Source organism: Trachinotus anak, unplaced genomic scaffold (assembly GCF_046630095.1).
Source record: "Trachinotus anak isolate AG129_WGS33_773 ecotype Australia unplaced genomic scaffold, CSIRO_AGI_Tana_v1 ptg000025l, whole genome shotgun sequence".
Classification (NCBI taxonomy): Eukaryota; Metazoa; Chordata; class Actinopteri; order Carangiformes; family Carangidae; genus Trachinotus; species Trachinotus anak.
The window spans coordinates 6,884,443-6,903,290 of record NW_027273876.1 but is presented as its reverse complement, the minus strand read 5'-3'; the positions used below and the strand labels follow the sequence as shown (position 1 = coordinate 6,903,290).

Genomic DNA, 18,848 nt, shown 5'->3' with positions numbered 1-18,848 from the left:
AGTTCACAATATCTACTTAAAATGCTTCATAGAAGGCTGCATGAATTTTCTATATTAATGAGAGCTTGATGATGAGATTTATACCGCTGTCGTGTCTGTATAATAAATACCAGCAGCTCTAAAGCTCATTAATTAACACATTATATCTTGTCTGCTGAATCTGTACAAAAAGAGAAATGCAAAAATTTAAATTTCCTGTTTGTGGGGGTGGGGTGGGGGGTCCAGACTATTTCTTGGTCAGTGAGCTTTAGAGTTGCTGGAAGGTGGATTTTGTGACCTTTGTGCAGAGCCAGACTGGCAGTGTTTGCCTGTTTCCAGTCTTTTCACTACCTAAGCTAACTGTCTACATATTTCTGACCAGTCAGTAGGAAAATGAATGTGCAATATTTTACATAATTGGTTCATTATTTGTAATTTATCCAGCAAAACTGCCAATAATTTTTACTGCTTTAAAAATGGGACATTGAACTCATAGAACTTGGAGATTTTTCTACTATTTTTTAACCTTTTATAAACAAAATCAATAGATAGATCAATCAGTAATAAAAATATACAGATGATGAAGATAAAGCAGTGTGACTGGGTAATGAAGCTGCCATTCATCATGTTGCTCCTCAACAGGTGATCTGTACATTGGGGGCGTCTCCAAAGAGATGTACCGAGACCTACCTAAGCTGGTCCACTCCCGTGAGGGTTTCCAGGGTTGCCTAGCAACAGTCGATCTAAATGGCCGGCTCCCTGACCTTTTGGCTGATGCCTTGGCAACCATGGGACAAGTGGAGAGAGGCTGTGAAGGTGAGGTGCAAACACACAATAAAATAGTCCAGTAGATCTGTCCAGGTCCCGTGTCCTTACTGCTTTTTCTTTCAGTTTTCATTTAACTCATACTCTCTGTTTTTAGGATAACCCACTAACCCAGCTCTTTCTCTATTAGATGTAAATTTGACTCTCTTTCTTCTCATCTCCTTCTCAATCTTTCTGCACATTGTGGTTTCTCTCTCTGTTCCACTCTTTCAGCAGTTCACAGGCATCTTTGCGCATTGACTAACCATCTAACTTAATTTGCTTGTTTGCTTTTTTGTTTGGCTGACAAAAGTTACATTGATGAAAGCTGACTTGCAAGGTATATCGCTTTGTGTGAGCATGTGAGACACGTGTGTAAGGGTGGGAAACTGTGTGTGTGAGTGTGTGAGTGTATGTGAGCGTGTCTGTGTATGTATGCGTGTGTTAAAACTACCCAGTGGTGTCCGGTGTTGTGTGGATCCCAGTGATCCAGAGTCAAAGGTCAAAGGTGACCTGTCCTCTCCTAGCCACCATAGTGACTTCATCACAGTAGTAACATCACCACCGCTTGACTTGAGTTGACCACAGCTCCACCACCCGGGTTGTTTAGCAGCATGCTCTCTAACCCCTCCTACTGACTCCCATCCTAAACTTCAATACTCTGTTTGTGAATGATTTCACACCCTTTCCTCCATGCCTCGTGCTAGAAGTGCATCGAAGGAGAACCAAGTTTCAAGCTTTGACATTGTCGTCCTGTGTGGTTTTAGCACGAGGCAGGGAGAGAACAGTGACAGACTGCTGGAGAAAGAGTATTGAGATGAAGGCTTTTAAACATAACTCTGACCTCTTATGTTTAACTCCTCCTCCTGTCCTTGCCCCACTCATCTAGCCTCACCACCTGCATGCTGTCAACATTTGGCTCTATTCGCCTAGTAACACAGATTCCAGTGTAGTTTTAGTTCAGTTTCTATGGATAATCTAGTATCTTCTGTAAATGTAAAGCTAAAGAATGGGAGCCTATCCACGTTATCCTAGTCTCACAATGATTTTCTACTAATACTACTAATCAAAACACCATTCCAGCACAACAGTCTACCCAGCCATTTCAAACACCAAGGAAATACGGTCTAAAACTAACCATACTGGCCTACTATTGTGAACATACTGGGCTCCAGACAAAATCAAAAAAGTATGTCTGTTTATCTTCTCCTAACCTGTGCACCCTCCAACCCCACCACGTCTCTCACTGCAGGTCCCAGCACTACCTGTCAGGAAGACTCCTGCTCAAATCAGGGAGTGTGTTTGCAGCAGTGGGAGGGCTTCACCTGTGACTGCAGCATGACTTCGTATGCTGGGCCTCTATGCAATGACGGTGAGTCTTTGCTTTTCATTTTCTGTCTCAGACCAGAGTGGATTACAGCTCATTTCATGTTTTCATGTTGTAGACAGGTGAAAGGGGAAGATTTTCAGATATTTAAATCCAAAAAATACAAGTTTAGACTATTGTGTTTAAACTGTAGAGAACACAGCCCGTCTAACTTTAACCCTGATGTTGGAGCTGCAAGTCTAAAACTGCTGCACTTGGATAATTTGCTGTCAGTCACTGAATTAGAGTATTTTTGTGTGCATTTTGTCAGAGCCACCACGTGAGGGCACTGTCAACTGTTGATTCTGAGGTGGCACTAAAATACCACAGTACCTCTTCGATGTCTGCTTTGGCTGTTTAAATCTGATCTCTTTCTCTCTGTAATGTTTAATGCTGGCTTTAGACACTAAATTATCCTTAGATGCCTTACAAGCAAAATACGTGATGGTTTCGTAGTCACCCAATGAGTCAAGTAATTGTATGAGTTGTTGTTTGTATGAGTCAATTATTACAGTCTTCTGCAGTAATGTTAAAAGGTACTTTGGGAAATACAGATTTTTTTTCCTGCCTGTAGGAGGAACAAGCAGAATGTGGAGGACTAGTCAGCCGTGACATTTTAGAGTTTTTATTATTATTTTCCAATGTGCCCCTTGTGTATTAAACATTTAGAAAAAAGATAGGCAGAGGTACCATCTGCAGTATGGAACCTGTGATGATAGATAGCACTGTTAAGTCCATATAGACGTGCTTGCTATTAAATTTTTTATCTGTGTGGACCAGCTGGGACTACTTATATCTTTGGGCGTGACGGAGGCATGGTGGTTTACACGTGGCCCCCGAATGAACGTCCCAGCACCAGGGCAGACCGGCTCGCCCTTGGGTTCAGCACCCAACAGAAACATGCCATTCTGCTCAGGGTGGACAGTGCGTCTGGCCTGGGAGACTACCTTCAGCTGCAGATAGTAAGTACACGTGGTCATATTCAGTAGGCTGAAGAAAATTTTTATTTTTCATTCTTTATGATTTAAGTTATTTATACATGTTGTTTGTCCAAATGTGCATAATTTATTCCTTTATTTAACCATGAAGTCTCTTGAGATACATTGGGTCTGTCCTCGTAGCCACTCTTTAGGTTAGGGAGTTGTGAAAGTTCACGTGCCACCAGGTAGTAGGCAACTGTGTCCCACATCTTAAAAAAGCCATCAGCCAGCACAGTGACCCCACACTCAATGCACACTCATCATGATAAACTCACTTCAAAGTGAGCGATAGTTCAAAATTCACCAGAAGTCGAGTGGTTTCCAGGAATTCAAAAATAAAGAAGTTGAAGTTTAGGACCTGTTGAATTCAGCTGTGAGTAATATGATTGACATCTAGGCAAAAAATCAATTTTTCTTGATGAGACTGACAGGAATAATATTGCATTATATGTCATTAAAATGATATTTAATATCATATACTTTTATAGAAGTAAAGAGTATACTCTTTAACAAATATATTCCTTCCTTAAAAATGTTATCAGACAAAACATGTATAAAAAACATCATGTTATGTCCCTTTCATGTACAGTACATAACTTAATTACTGCACTCAGCTCTTGAATGTGTGTTTGTTAGTCATCTGGAGGAAACCATAATAATACAGTATTTAATTGATCCTTCTTACAGTATTTGTTCATCATGAGGAAATGAAACAAAACCAAGAAAGAACCTGAGCTCCATTAAGCCATGTATTTGTATTTTTGTAAGTAACAGGATGTGGGCATGACTCAGTGACCTCCATCTGGTTGATCTGTCAGCAGTTACCTGAAATACGTCTCAAAGTCTGTATTTGACGAGGACCAGGCAATATCACCTGAAATCAACGTCACAAATCAGTTATTACATTCACTTGGTAATGATTGCTAAATGATTTCTCATTAAATACATCTATGCACAAGATTCTTTCTCTCTCACAGTGGAGCTCTTATTAAGTCTTTGTGCTGGAAATATGGATTATGACTGAGTAATACATATTTAACTTATTCAGCAGCTAAGAAAACGCAAGAAATCAAGATAAAGCTATATTTATCATCTGTTGCAACTATCAAAATAATTAATATAATGGGGATGATCTGAATAACACCCTTCGGCTTCTTTTATTTCATTAATGTGGTTTACGGTTTGGTCTGACATGATTTTAATAAATGCTTGTGTGATAGACTGCTGCATCCTTACTGCTCAGGGTGAAGTTGTTAAGTAGCATAATTCATAAATAACAGGGCTAACCTTTTCTTTTGTTCAGCTCTTTCTCATCTGGAACTGCCCCCCACTGCATTTTTGCAACATTATGTTGTTATGTCTTGTTTCCCTTACAGCTGCTGGTGGAACAATCCCATCTGGGCATATGCAATAAATCAGTTACATTTTGATTTATTGCCGAGCCCAACGTTTGTCTATTTTCAAGTGTGGGTATTTGGACAGACTCATTATCTCCTTTACAAGAGACTTGAGAGCATTAAGTAGCTAATACAAAAACACACACAGTAGCACAGTGAAATAAACTGGGACGTGAGGAGATGAGCGAAATGATATCGTTGCCTTTTAAAAACAATTACATTCCTCATGAAGCATTTTCGTATGTGTCCCCCTCCTCCCCCTCCTCAGGACAAGGGCAACATTAGAGTAGTGTTTAATGTTGGCACTGACGACATCAACATCGAGGAGAGCTCCAAGTTTGTCAACGATGGGAAGTACCACATAATTCGGTTCACCCGCAGCGGAGGCAATGCAACCCTCCAACTGGACGACCTGCCGGTCATAGAGCGCTATCCCTCAGGTAGGCCCCCCGCACATAAGCCCAACCCACCCACCCACTGAGGCACTGCCGATCCTGGGGCAGAGTTAACTACACCTTAGTCCAAATCGACTCACCTGATTGATGAACCACATCAGTGTTCCTGTCAATGTTTATATTAAAACACTGAAGTTGAGAAATACAATTGCAGCTTTGTTTTATGTTATTGTGTTTGAAATGAAATATGTGTGATCTGATATGAAACATGACTTTTTAAACCATAAAATGAGATAGTTATTACAATAGCTTGTATACTAGTCAGCTATGTTATGTTAGGCCTGTTAAATAGTGTTAAAGGTAATTTATGAAAATATTCAATTCAGATGTCAGTTGTTTTTCTCACCATAAAAGAAAATAATAACAGTTGGTGCATTTTGGACAAACAATAATTTAAAAACATGTCATATTTTGAGTTAAATGTTTAACTAGAGAGAAAAAATAAGAAAAAGAAAAAGTGTATTTTGTTGAGCATAGTCTTTGTTTTTATATTTGTTGGTTTTTATATTTAAAGTGGTAATCTTAGCTAGTAGTCTTTAACACAATGAGGTCCAGGCTTTAGGTAGTTGTAGATAAAATGCTAAATGCTAGTTGTTGTGAGGTGTGTGTGAGGGTTCTTCCTGTATGTAACTCTAAACTCAGTCAGTTATATAGACAGTATGTGGCAGCTGTAACATTATTTCCCTGTGCTCTTGCAGATGTTAACCCCTGAAATGTCTCTTTAAATTAAACCCAATGAACAGAGAGTAAGAGTCCGCTCACTGGAAACATAGTGAATTCAGCACCTCTTCTCTTAGCGCATCAAGCCTACCTTAACGCAGTGACATGCTAACAATGAGCAGACCATTACTTTCTTTTCATTGCTGTTCTTTTTGTATCCAGCTCCTGTACCACGTTTGGATGTGCGTAATTACTACTGTGTTTTCATCTCTAAATTAAAGGCAACATTGATAACGAGCGCCTGGCCATCGCCAGACAGCGAATCCCCTATCGGCTCGGTCGAGTAGTTGACGATTGGCTACTCGACAAAGGTAAAAACCCTGATTAAAATTCCTTAAAACTTTGAGCTTTAAAAATACAATTTGAAGACAGTTGAATATACTTTATTGTGCACCATCAACTAACATCTAAAAATCTAAATCCATAACTAAGTATTTAAAAGTTGGGCAGCTGTAGTGTGTAATACTGTGTAAACTGTAGTGCCTGTGAACGTATCTTGTTAGTGTGTATCTGATAATATCAGGTTAAAGGGACGATGGAGAGATTTAAATGTGAATAAATCAGAAAATAGAAAAGAAGTACTGATAAAAGATGCTTTATTAAGACTGGTAAATAATTTTGTTTCTCATCAAATTGTAAACAATAAAGCATTTACTAAAGATTATATGTTGAAAAACAATTTTGTAATCAAATTAAAGTACATGCAAAGTATTGTGACATGTAAGAATTATGTAAATTTGAAATGACTAATAGAGCAATGCTTTTTGAAAAAATGTAAAAGTTTTCCTCCTAAACTTCAGCAGAGCTCCTTAAATTAGCCTCTAGTCCCTTTAACAGTGAGCAGTGCTAGAGCTTATAACCTGTGCATGCTTCATAGGGCTGTTACAACAGTTCTCTAGATCTCTGTCTCTCTGTCTGCCTGTCTGCTGCTCCTTCAAATACAATGTCGTGCCGTACAGCCATCACCATAGCAACCATCTGTCAGCCCTGTCTTCCCAGGGCCCTCTGACTCCTCTCATCTGCTGCCTCTTCCTCCTCCTCCTGTTCTTTGCCTCTTCATCCTCCTCCTCGAGTCTCTTCACCCCCCGTCCCCGTCCCCATCCCCGTCCCCTCCCCTCCTCTCCTTCTTCCCCCTCTTCTTCTCTGCTTTCTGTTCTCACTCTTATCTCTCTCAGTCTCAGCCTTCTCCACGGTTCTCCACGGCTTCGATTTGCTCTGCCATGCTTAATCTATCCCATCCTCTTACCATGGCTTGGGGGTGGTGGATTGTGTAACACTCAAACACTCTTGTGTGTGTATGTATGCACGTATGTGACCACTGGTATGTATGTGTGTGTGACTGTATTTGCGTGTGTCTGTCCACCTTTCTTCCTGGTGTGCCCGTGTGTCTTTGGCGTGTGTGTGTGTGCATGTAGGTCGCCAGCTGACCATCTTCAACAGCCAGACGACAGTGCGTGTTGGTGGAGGAGAGCAAGGTTCAGGCATGTTCCAGGGCCAGCTGTCTGGCCTCTACTACAACGGCCTCCGAATCCTGAACATGGCTGCTGAGGGGCACCCGCATATCAGAGTGGAGGGCAGCGCACGATTGGTCGGCGACATGCCGTCCTCCTCCATCACCCCGCAGTCCAGTGCTGCAGCTGGAGGCAACCGCTCTGACTCCGCCCCGTCCATAAATGACATCACAACCACCACTGCCACCAACCGAAAGCAGGGCGCCACACAGCAGGTCAGAGCACAGTCACAATCATTAGGTTTCTGTGACAGCTTGTTTATGGAAAACCAATTCAATCCCTGCCATGTGTGGTCATAGATCAAATGAGAGTTCAAATGTAATTCCTCAGATAATAGGAACATATATGTCCAATGCCATCATCCTTCAGTGTGACAATGAGCAATTCAAAAGAGGTAATTTGCTTTGATAAGTTTCTTTTTGAGCTCTGTAAGAGGATTAGGTAGCACACAGCCCACTAATCAGGGACTAGAGACTGGCAAGATACTGTATGTGTGTATGTGGGAGTGGGATTGTTTTAAACTCCACTCAAGGCCAAAATGTATTTATGTCACACATTTCATACACGGAGGCAATTCAAGGTGTTTTATGTAATGCAGTACAAACATTAAATAAGAAGTAGAATGTAAGACATTGCACAGTTTATATTTATGAAACCAATTTTAAGAGAAAGATAAACTGAAATAAATAAAACATAGTTCAGGATCTAATTACAAAGTGGATAATGATAAAAGCTCAAGATTCAGTTAACGGCAGAAGAAAAATGAAAAGTTTTTCTAACGTTGTTTTCCAGGCACTTTAGTCTTAATTAGTAGCAACAAGAGGAGATGACATATACCAAAGGTTACCAACCACACGGAACACTGTGATGCTCCAACATTAAAGTTTTTAACCTCAGTTTAAAGGTAAGAAAGTAGAATCAGGTCTTATGTCGTCTGGAAGTTTGTTCCAGCTCAGCTTACTGCATGTGTGCATGTATTTGAGTAATAAAGTAGTATTTTTATTTGCTGCATATTAGCAAATATGTCTAAACATAAATGCAATGACTGATCAGTGTTAGCCTATTCTCTCTACTAGCTGTTAAATAAAAAAATGTACAGGCTCATATTCGTGTCCAATTTCTGCTGCAGCACATTCACATAAATGGATCAGATGGCAAATTCTCGATTAAGTGGTCCCTTCCAACTAAATTGCAGGAGGAGAAATGTTTGTGTTAATGGAGGTTGTAATAGCTTTTCCCATAATATGCATCTAGTAAACTGATGCAAATGGGACACTACAATAGAAACAAATAACTGTTATTGAGGCATATTTAAAGTGGATGCAACTGCAGTCGATGGTAATGTCAGAGGACACATTATCAGCAGACTCTTGTGCTCTATTGTTCAGATCACTACTGAGATGTTGTCGGGCTCTTTGTGGGCGTATGTGTGTACTGCAGTTCTTCTTCTGTGTTATAAAACTGTGTCTGCCTGTCTGCCGCACTGAAAAAGATTTTTTTTTTTTCCGGTGATACAAGTTGCCATGGAGATAGTGAACCCCACTACCCACTGCTTGCTTTCTTTCTCCCATCCAGACTCCCATAGAGAATAGCTCCTCTGTGTATAAACTACCAGCTGTTTCAGACATAAATAATAGAACGCTGAGAGCTGTGAGCTAAGCCTCAGGCATCAATAATGGATATGAGAGCTGGATGGATAGCTCTGCAGAGTGACAGCGTTGTCACAGGGGGTGTTTTTCACACCTCACCTCTAAATCTCTCCCTGTTCTCTCTCTCCATGTATGTGTATGTGTTTTTAAACGAACTATTTCTGCTCTTATGCTGATGCCAGTTCTAGATCTGGGATGCAGAGTTGTGCACTGGAGTCAATATCACTGTATGAGAACTAGGTCAGACCCGCTATATGCTCAACATACTGCAGTGTGTGTGTGTGTTTGCTCGTCGGTGTGAGTCGAATCTCTCCTGCTGGCCCCCAAACTCTTTGTGTTTGTGTGTTTGTCTTATTTAAGAAGAATCTACAGCTTCTCCATTGAGGCTGCCTAGTGTTGCCTAGCAACCAACCTGGCCTTAACCAGTGCACACGTACAATGTAGAGACTAACACAAAATGCACACACACACACACACACACACACACACACACACAAACACTCAGGTGGATTGAGAATATTAAGCTTGAATTGCAGCACATTGCATCAGAGGAGGGGCAGTGAGAGATGTCGTCCAAAGGTGTTACGGGTCCAAGCAATTTATCGATTTCACGCACACACCCCAAGTTTGAGCGTGTGTTGAGATGGATCTGCCTAAGTCGCCCCATGGGTTTACTCCTACCGTCTGTACTTTGTGCAGTAAGAATGTGTTATTTTCCTCCTCCTGGAGTCCACAGTTTATAGATTTTTTTTTTCTTTTTCTTTTTTTTTTTTTTTTTTTGGTGTGTGTGTGTGTGCGTGTGTGAGAAAAAGTGGAATGGATTAATAATGCATGACAGCTGAGCGCACCAGCAAGGAGAAGAGAGGGAGAGATTGTGTGAGAGTGTGTGAATGTTTATGCTAGAGGCTGCTCTGAGTCACAGAGTTTGAGTTTGGGTTTGATGTTTAGTGCCTTGTTTGTGTGTTTTACTGTTTATGTGTATGTGTGTACCTGTGTTTGATGGGAAGACCGATAGAAGAAACCTGAGGCTCAGAGCACTGCCCGATTGGCTATCGGGAATCAGCTGACCCAGACACTTCCACAAGCCCTCAGAACATCTATCCCTTATTCGCTCCCATCCTCCCTATCTGTTTTTTTCTTGCCATTTTCGCTGCTCTCTCCATATCTTTCTCATCTTTTCCTTCCTCTTGCCTTTCTTCCTTCATCTTTCCATCCATCTTCTGGTAGATACTTTCTCCCTCCTCCCCGGCTCACTTTTCTCTCTTCCTCTCCTTTGCTCTCTCTCTCCCTCCATATCTTTCCATATTTACCCATCACCCCCCCCCCCTCTTCTCTGCCTCCCTCCCTCCCTCCCTCCCTCCCTCTCTCTGTGTGGTTGAGCTCCAGTGATAGGCTGTTAATGCAGGCAGTGTATGAGTCTATCTCACCATCTGCAGTAGTGGAGCTAGCTTCTATCCTCTCTCGTCAGGATCTCTTCATCAGCCTGCCAACTTCAGCCTGATTTTGGTGTACGCTTGTGCGTCTGTGTAGATGTTCCTAAGTAGGAATAGACCAATGGAGCATGTTTGGCTATTATAGAGCTTGTGTGTGTACGTGTGTGTGATTTCCAGTTGTGAAAGTAGCAGACAAGCTGTTGAATCTTCTGCAAGAGTGTGTGAGGACAGAGTGCAGCTACTATGTGTGAACTAGGCAGTCAGGGAGGCATGGACGGTCGTTGGCACTGTTCGGCTGCTCAGGTAGAGATTTTGCTCTTTCAGCATGCAGATATCATTCTCTTCATGCTCTCTCTCTCTCTTCCTTTCTCTTCCCTCTTGTGTCTCTGTTTCCTCCCCTTATTGTTGTGCATCTGTGTCCATCATTATGTCAGCATGCTCTATTGGTCGGAGGAGTGGAGGTTTCCTGGTCATACATCTGTTTAGCACATCCTCTATAAACTTCTGTAGCCTATTGATGTTATTTAAGTCGTGTTTAGCACGTCTCTAGTTTTTCTCGTGTTCATTGTCACCCATGTGATAGGTGGATCAATACTCCAATTGACACCTTCCTATTTGAATGGGGTGGTCAGCTGATGGGGTGATGTCACAGATCAGAGGAGGGGTCTTGTTAAATTTACTTGTCTGCTTTTTTAGTGTAAATCGGGATTCAAAACAGGTGTCTGTGGAGGGCACATAGGTGTCTGGATCAATAACCAAGCACGGTGGCTTTACATTGATTGGTGACAGATGTCAGGGGTGATGTGTTTCCTACTGGCTGATTGGTTCTTATGCTATTTGTATCCTGGCAGTGGCACAGAGGTTTATTGACTGGCTGCATTCCAGAGGCTAAGCTCACCCTAGCAGCATTTGACAGCCCAGTGGGCAGAACTGATTGGAAAGGCAGTGGAGGAAAGACAGAGTCAAGCATCAATAACTTAATATATGTTTCAGGCCAAACTAAACCACAGTAGACTTGTCAGGACCAAGACCACACCATACAAGGCCAGCACAGGCTTTTTTCAGATGAATAAACTAAATGGTTGCTTCTCTAACCTTATGTAATACGTGTCCTTGCAAAGACAACAAGGCAAAGAAATGGAGAAACAAGGATGGAGCAGCAGCTTAATGAGTTTCTGTTTGAAATACTGCCTGTAGGTTTCAGCTAAGACATCATCTACCATTTAGGACTGTGATTTGGTTCAGATTCTGTTCCGGTCTGATTGTAATCTGCCTCTAGAGCTCTTTTTTTTATAGCTCTGCCACTCTCTCCTTTCTTTTTTATTCTCTGGGTTACTAACATCTACTGCAATGCATCACAATCCAATTTTAATTTATTGCTGGCACTGAGCGCCCAGTGTGGTTAAAACACACGCACACGTGCACACACATGCAGATGCACACACACACACTCGTATCGCTCATGCCGAAGCGTCGAGGCAGGCGATGTTTAACAGTAGTTCATGAATATGCGGAGGACATTAGCACGGTGTTAAGTAAAGACCGCAGCACTTTGAAGTCCTCCTCCTCCTATCCCTTCTTATTTTCTCTCTCTCCCTCCCCAATTGTCTCCTCCAAACATTCCTTTTATCCATCAATCTGTCTTTAAACCCCCCACCCCCACCCCACACACACACACACACACACACACACACACACACACCTTCTCTCACTGGCTAGAATGGCAAATCAATGCACAGGTCCCCACTGTGGCTGCACACTCCCTTTTTTATATTCCCCATCATTTTTAACAGCCTGAACTTAGAGTTGCCATGGCAACAGGAGGAGCAGGGATGGAGCAGAAAAAGGGGGCCTCTTCCACGAAGAGGGAGCGAGACACTGAGACGGAGCAGTTGTTGAGAAATTAGTTGGCTGATTTAGGTTAGAGGTTGAATATAGGTGCGTTATTGACATGCCGCTCATGGAGAGGTGTTAAGATTTAAATTAACCATCGAGTGCCTTGCTGGAATATTTAATGAAAACTGTTTTTTTATTCTTCTTTTTAGCTTTAAGCTCCACATTCTCCAACACATATGAACACTGGCCAATATCAGATGGCGAGAGCAAAAGAGAGGAAAGCAAGGAGGTGTGGAAGATAGAAAAGCCAGAGGAGACAAAAGAGGGGGAGGGTCAAAAGAGTAGGAGATGATATCTGACTATCCTCTTGTGGTTTTAGACAAGATTCAACATTTCTCTCCTCCGGCCTCATTTCTCCTCCATTTGGTACTCCAGTTTTGGCCGTCTGCCATTGCTGGGGGCCGTAACAGGCAAAAGTGTTTGTGGCAAACTGGAAAACGAGTGGGCGAGGAATTGGTGCTGTGTGCTCACACATGTAGAAAATAAACAGAATGGGTGTGGAGCACAGGCTGTTTTTTTTATATACACATATAAATGTTTGTGTCTGTATACTGTATGTGTGTGCTTATGTTCCTAATGTTTCCGGATCCTCTTTCTCCGTAGTCGGCAGACGACCTGCTGGTGGCTTCGGCTGAGTGTCCCAGCGATGATGAAGACATTGATCCCTGTGACCCCAGTTCAGGTGAGAATCATCCATGTGTCCTCCACACCTGCTGTCGCTCGTTTTTTTTGGGGGGGGGGGGTTTCACCGCTTTGTCGCTGTTCACAATGAATATTTCATTTCCACTTAGGTTCCTGCCTCCAGGCATTCCCTAACACTCTCCATCCACTCCCCAGTCTTCGTCTCCATCCATTAGTTTGCTCACCTTTCTTCACCTTCCTTAGCCCTTGTTATTCATCTTTTCTTTTTATGTTTCTTTCCCTGTCTTTTTTCCTTTCCTTTCCTTTCCTTTCCTTTCCTTTCCTTTCCTTCACCTCATCTTTATGCAGCCCAAAGAATTCATAGGCAATTTTTTTGACAACAAACATTTAATATGGTGTCATGTATCACTGCACTGCAGCCCTCATTTCCTGAGTGTGTCATAAGTGTCAAATGTGTATAATAAAAATTGATATAATGTTCACCTGTGCTCTGGCCCTCCTCTCAACACAGTGTAATGTAATCTGTTTACACATTATGTGATAATGTGGAAACAGCTTTGGCTCTAAGCTGCAGCTCTCCCTTCCCAGCATTATGCAAAATGCACGTCAAATAATTCATCATGATAATGCATTGTAGCTTCTCGCTGCAGCTATCCACCCACCCCCTTGACATGTTATCCACATTAATAATGTATGCCATAAACCTTGACATCACATGCCTCCCCTCTCCCCTTACAGCCCGCCCTCCCCTGCCGGAGGTGAAAGTGTTCACCGGTCCATCTGAGGTGGTGCGGGAGAGCAGCAGCACCACGGGCATGGTGGTTGGCATCGTGGCAGCCGCCGCCCTCTGCATCCTCATCCTCCTCTATGCCATGTACAAGTACCGCAACCGCGACGAAGGCTCCTACCACGTGGACGAGAGCCGCAACTACATCAGCAACTCGGCCACACAGCCCAATGGCAGCGCCAAGGACAAGCCGCTGGGCATTGCCAAGATCTCCAAGAACAAGAAGAACAAAGACAAGGAGTACTACGTCTGAGGCAGAAGACGTCCGACACACAGACATATACGCATACACCTTTATATATAACGGTATATGTACATAAATAGATATATTCTCAAAAAAAAAAAAAAAAAACACACATTCACACTGACATAGACATGCCAATGTTAATGTTTACTCTCCAATAATCACACCTGCACACATGCTGGCAAGCACAAACATATACATATTCAAGCACAAACATACAGACACTAATATTTAGGCACAAACATACACACACACATACAACCACACAGACTGGCCCGAGGGCATGGACCCTTATTGTACATTATTAACCAATGAACAGAGCCTCTGAGAGAGGCTTGATTTATGAACATAAACACCATTCCAAATGATTTAAAAAGCACCAGTTCAACTCCCAGTTAAGAACCATTTCGGGGCCAGCCAGATAAAAAAGACCATTCACTCCCTTGCCACTGCAGGACCTCTCCAGTTGGACTCCAAGAGGTCAGGGAAGACTTTAAGTGAAGCAAATGGCAGACTGAGTGTGTTGAATGAGAGGCAGAGTACAAGAACAAAGATGATGTAAAAGCACCAAGACAAGCACTAAGTGTCTCTTCCAAGCTTCTTGGCCCTCCTCCCTGTTAGCAGACGGGACTCAATGAAGCACTGAGGATGCTGAAGAAACAAGCACACCAATGGTCCAAGTCTAATCCCAAGCAACAGGACAGGAAATCAGGGTGTAAACATAGAGGCAGTGAATTACGAGTGAATAGACAGAGGCAGGGCTGGTGCTGTTCACATAATGGATGTGCTGTGGTTGTTACGCTGCAGAGCTGTTGTTTTATGGCGACCTGTAAATCACGAAGGTGGAATCAGCGGAAAACTGAGAGATATTTCCCTGGACAGGATACTTGAGACTTCAGATGCTACCTACAGACACCAGTCATGCAGGACTGTGGTGTCATACACACTTACATACAACACACAAGCACACACACTAAAATGTAAACAATCTACACATGCAGACATACACGTACCTGCAATGCTAAAGACCCACCATATCTTCATAACTGACTCTGAAGACTATTCAAGAAGACAATGGTGAAAATGACAAAGACCCTTATGATAATTGTTATGGCAATGATAATGATGAATATGAAGAACATTTGGGCAGTATAGACTCTTTGGGGTAGGGAGGGGGGGGTCTTATTGCACGTGAATTATCTTACTCCGTGTGATTTATACTGCGTTGAAACTCCAGAGGTTACACCATGATGTACCACCATCATAAACTTACCACCTTGGCTTGAAGTATTTCTAAATACGCACTTCAAATGGTTTCCAGTGTGTGGGATTCAACAATGATTTACTCTCTAAGTCGATTCTCAGTTCAAATCCTCATTGACAAAGTGTGACCATCTCGAGTGTGCTGCATGCCTGAGTCTCTGAGCTGTGCTGTGGAGTTGTGGCATGTCCCACTAAGTCCAGAGGTGGTAGGTTTGTTTGTGGGGGTAGGAGGAGGAGGAGGAGGGGGGTGTTAAGGGTTGCAGTATAACTTCTGTGTAACCCCTGTGCAACATCTGGATGTGTGCGCCCTCCACAGGCCATGTCCTGTTTTTAAGCCTGATGTCTTATAGGCCACGCCCACTATACCTGCTCTAACCAACCACCTTTTATAGCAAAAACCAGCTGAGGAAAAGAATCAAAAACAGAACAAAGTAAATGTTACCATGTGTTGCTAATAGATAGAAAATCCAGTTCATGATGCCATTGGCTATATGACAACTTGAGTTGCTTTGATTTCATTGGCTCTCCCTTTTTCTCTCTCTCTCTTTGCGTCCTTTTGTCTTCATGCTATTGGTTGAGTGATTTATCAATACTAATGACGTGATCAATGCAGGACAGACAGATGGGTTTCCGATGGGCTACGGTATAATTATCTGTTTATGGACTTTTGCAGTGTCTGAGCCTTCTACAGCTCAAGAAATGTAGCCCCATGATATATCAATACAAACAGTGCCATGACATGAACAAGCCCTCCAGTTCTTCCAAGCAATGTAACCAACCAGTCAGATGCATGCAAAACGGACTATGGTGAGAAAGGACATGAAAAGGACTGTGTGTGAGATTTTAAAGAAAAATGTCAAAACTAACTTAACATATTCCCTTATTCTCTCCGTCCTTAACTGGCCTTTTTGAGCTCATCTTCCTCCCTTCTCTTGTTTTCCCCTTGTTTAGTACGTTTACCTGTATACCCCTCCAGTTCCTCTGTGTCTGTCGCTTTCTTTTCCCGCTCTCTCTGTTGTGTTGCCATCTGAAACAAAGGAGGTGTCTCAACCAATGGGATTCTACATCTAAGTGTTCATTAACCATGTTTATTTTCTATATGTACAATTTTTCTACAGTATTTACTTTTATTTTTATTGTTACGGTTCTTTGATGAACATAAAGTGGAAATTTATTATGAAAAATAGTTTTGAAGATTAATGAGTAAATAAAATATTACCCAAGTGAGCCTGGAGTGTATTTGTGTGTTGGTTTTTGCTCCCCTCTGCCTGCAGACAGCAGTACTGTCTGTATCACATCTCCCTCAGCCATGAGAGCAGATCACTGTCTAATTTATTCTGCTTTCTGGCAGTTAGATTAAAAAATCAATAACACTCTCATGGCTGTCTGCTCGATGCACCGGTTAGCTTAGCTTAGCTTTGCATACAGACTGGAAAATTAGGGGAACAGCTGGTATGGATCTATCCAAAGATAAAATAATCAGGTTATCAGACACCTCTAAAGCTCACTATTAACATCTTGTTTGTTTCAACCATACAAAAGCATAAAAAGTAGCAGCTCGTAGGTAGCTTAAAGTGGTCTAGCTGGTTACGAGCTACCAATTCAAACTGAATATTCCATTTTGGGGTTTGAGAGGTGCTAGTTGGTGATTTTTTATTTTTTATTTTTTTGTACTTCGGACTTGATTCACAGAAAAATAATCATTCACACGTCTGATAATCCATTAACTGCTCACGTAATTTTTTAAACAAAAGCTAAATTTTTCTTGATCTAGGAATATTATCTAGTAAACTGAATGTCTTTAGGTTTTGGACTGTTGACTAGATAAAACTAGACATGTAAAGACATCTCCTTGGGTTTTGGAGCTTTGTAATAAGTGTTTTTCAATATTTGCTGACATTTTATGGATCAAAAAAATCATTAAGAAATTAACTTGTAAATGCATTGATAATGAAAATAACTTGCAGCACTACATTAGCTGTTTCCCTGTATATTTCACATACAGCACATATGTGACAGTGGTACTCATATTCTTATCTAACTCGCCACCAGTAAGCAAGTAAGCATATTTGTCAAAATGTCAAAATATTCCTTCAGCTATCCGCTTCTAGCAAACTATCTACGAGTTGCAGATTCACCCACGTTCCCCTTATTCCCTTTCACCTCTTGTTTCATCAAAGTAAGAAAAGCAGCACCTTTTCTTACAAGTCCCACTACATCTATCTGGGACAGTAGACACACATAAATTCCCCCTCGCACACACCGAGCAGGGCTTTGAAGTATGACTCAGTGCGGTGAATGCTATAAGTCTCTGCAGAGTTGGTGTTTGCCGGATGAAAGATTCCTGAGACTGCAAAGTTGAGTTTGTGTCCTCAGGTGAGGGGAGTTACAAGGACCTGCTATTTCAACAAACACCTTCCAAGTCTCGCTATCTCGTTCTCTCACTGTCTCTCTTTCTTTGACTTTCTTTTTGTCTTTTGCTGAACAGTTTGTGCTCAACAAAAGGCTTGTGTTAGGCTGTAGCCAGCCATCTGCCACTGTGCTGCCCTTGACCACAGCCAGCCAGCACAGAGATAAAGACACAGCCCTACTGTATTTATAGGGCTGGATAAGAAACAACTCCAGTGCTCACTAGTGGCCAATCAGTTACCTCATGTTAACATTTACAACATTTCCAGAAAGAATCCACACCAGTGGTCCCAGACGGTTGTAATGCTCATTACACAACAGAAAACAAAACAGCTGGATGGATAAAAATTGCAGAGATAGGGGTAGGGTTAAAATAAAAAAAGGGATAAAAAAAGCTTGGTCTGAGGACAGTGAAAGCGAAAAAGCCATGTTGTTTATGGCTGCACAAGAAGACAGCAATGGTGGCAGTATTTGCTGTATTTGGCACAACTAACACATCATTCACAGCCAATTTTGATCAAACCTATAAACTGGAAATAGTTTATAAGTCGAGCTGACTCTATGTCCATTGTTAATGACATTAGTAACACCTGTGTTTGACTTTTTAATTTTATGTATTTATTGGCTTGTTGAGAAAAGGGTGTGTCTGTAGTTGGCAGATCACTGATTCAAAAACGACTCAATGTTTTTATCCACACCTCCCCTGCACAGGTGCAGAACAATCAGACTAATCCACAATTTCATATTATGTGTCAGCACACACACACACACGCAGATGTCAATCCCTCATCTCCACCCCTTTCTACACCTGCATTTGTCTCTGTCTTTCTGACTCACTCACTCTCTCCCTGCATTTCTTGTGTGCAAGCAAAACTGTGGGAGAGTGTGTGTGTGTGTGTGTGAGATAGAGCAAGTGTGTGGTCCAGGGATTATTATCATGTTGTGGGGACCTAAATCTGTTTATACTGTCACATCTTTCTTATAGGGACAAAAGGCAAGTCCCCATAATATAAATCATACATTTTTAAGGTGAGGACGTGTTTTAAGGTTAGGGTAAAGGTTAGGCAAGTAGTAGTTATGGTTAACTTTAAAGCAATTCTCCAGAATCAAAACAGGTATTTTCCTAACAGAATGAGGACATTTTAGGAAAGTGAGGACATTTATGCCAGTCCTCACGATGGACTTGGTTTTAGGGTTAGAATTAGGTTTAGGTAAGAGTTAGGGTTAGGCATTGAGACGTGATGGTTGGGGTTTGGGTAAGGAAGTACAAGTATGTGTGTGTATGTACTTGTAAATGCTACATAGTGAGGATT

The 18,848-nt window shown here is 41.9% G+C and overlaps 1 protein-coding gene across 12 annotated transcripts in view; it reads left to right on the top strand.

Moving 5' to 3' along the window:
• Nucleotides 1-16,353, top strand: part of nrxn1a (neurexin 1a) — a 57,298-nt gene extending 40,945 nt beyond the window's left edge. For 5 of the 12 annotated variants that reach the window (XM_071462442.1, XM_071462438.1, XM_071462440.1 and 2 more), the window contains 8 exons: nt 622-795; nt 2,036-2,155; nt 2,930-3,111; nt 4,795-4,966; nt 5,923-6,012; nt 7,117-7,427; nt 12,794-12,872; nt 13,571-16,353. In XM_071462442.1, the coding sequence (XP_071318543.1) occupies nt 622-795; nt 2,036-2,155; nt 2,930-3,111; nt 4,795-4,966; nt 5,923-6,012; nt 7,117-7,427; nt 12,794-12,872; nt 13,571-13,872 (1,430 nt within the window). In that variant the 3' untranslated portion in view covers nt 13,873-16,353. The remainder of the gene's footprint in view (nt 1-621; nt 796-2,035; nt 2,156-2,929; nt 3,112-4,794; nt 4,967-5,922; nt 6,013-7,116; nt 7,428-12,793; nt 12,873-13,570) is intronic. The other 7 variants (XM_071462443.1, XM_071462447.1, XM_071462446.1 and 4 more) reach the window with 3 other exon arrangements.
• The last annotated feature ends 2,495 nt before the right edge of the window (nt 16,354-18,848 follow it).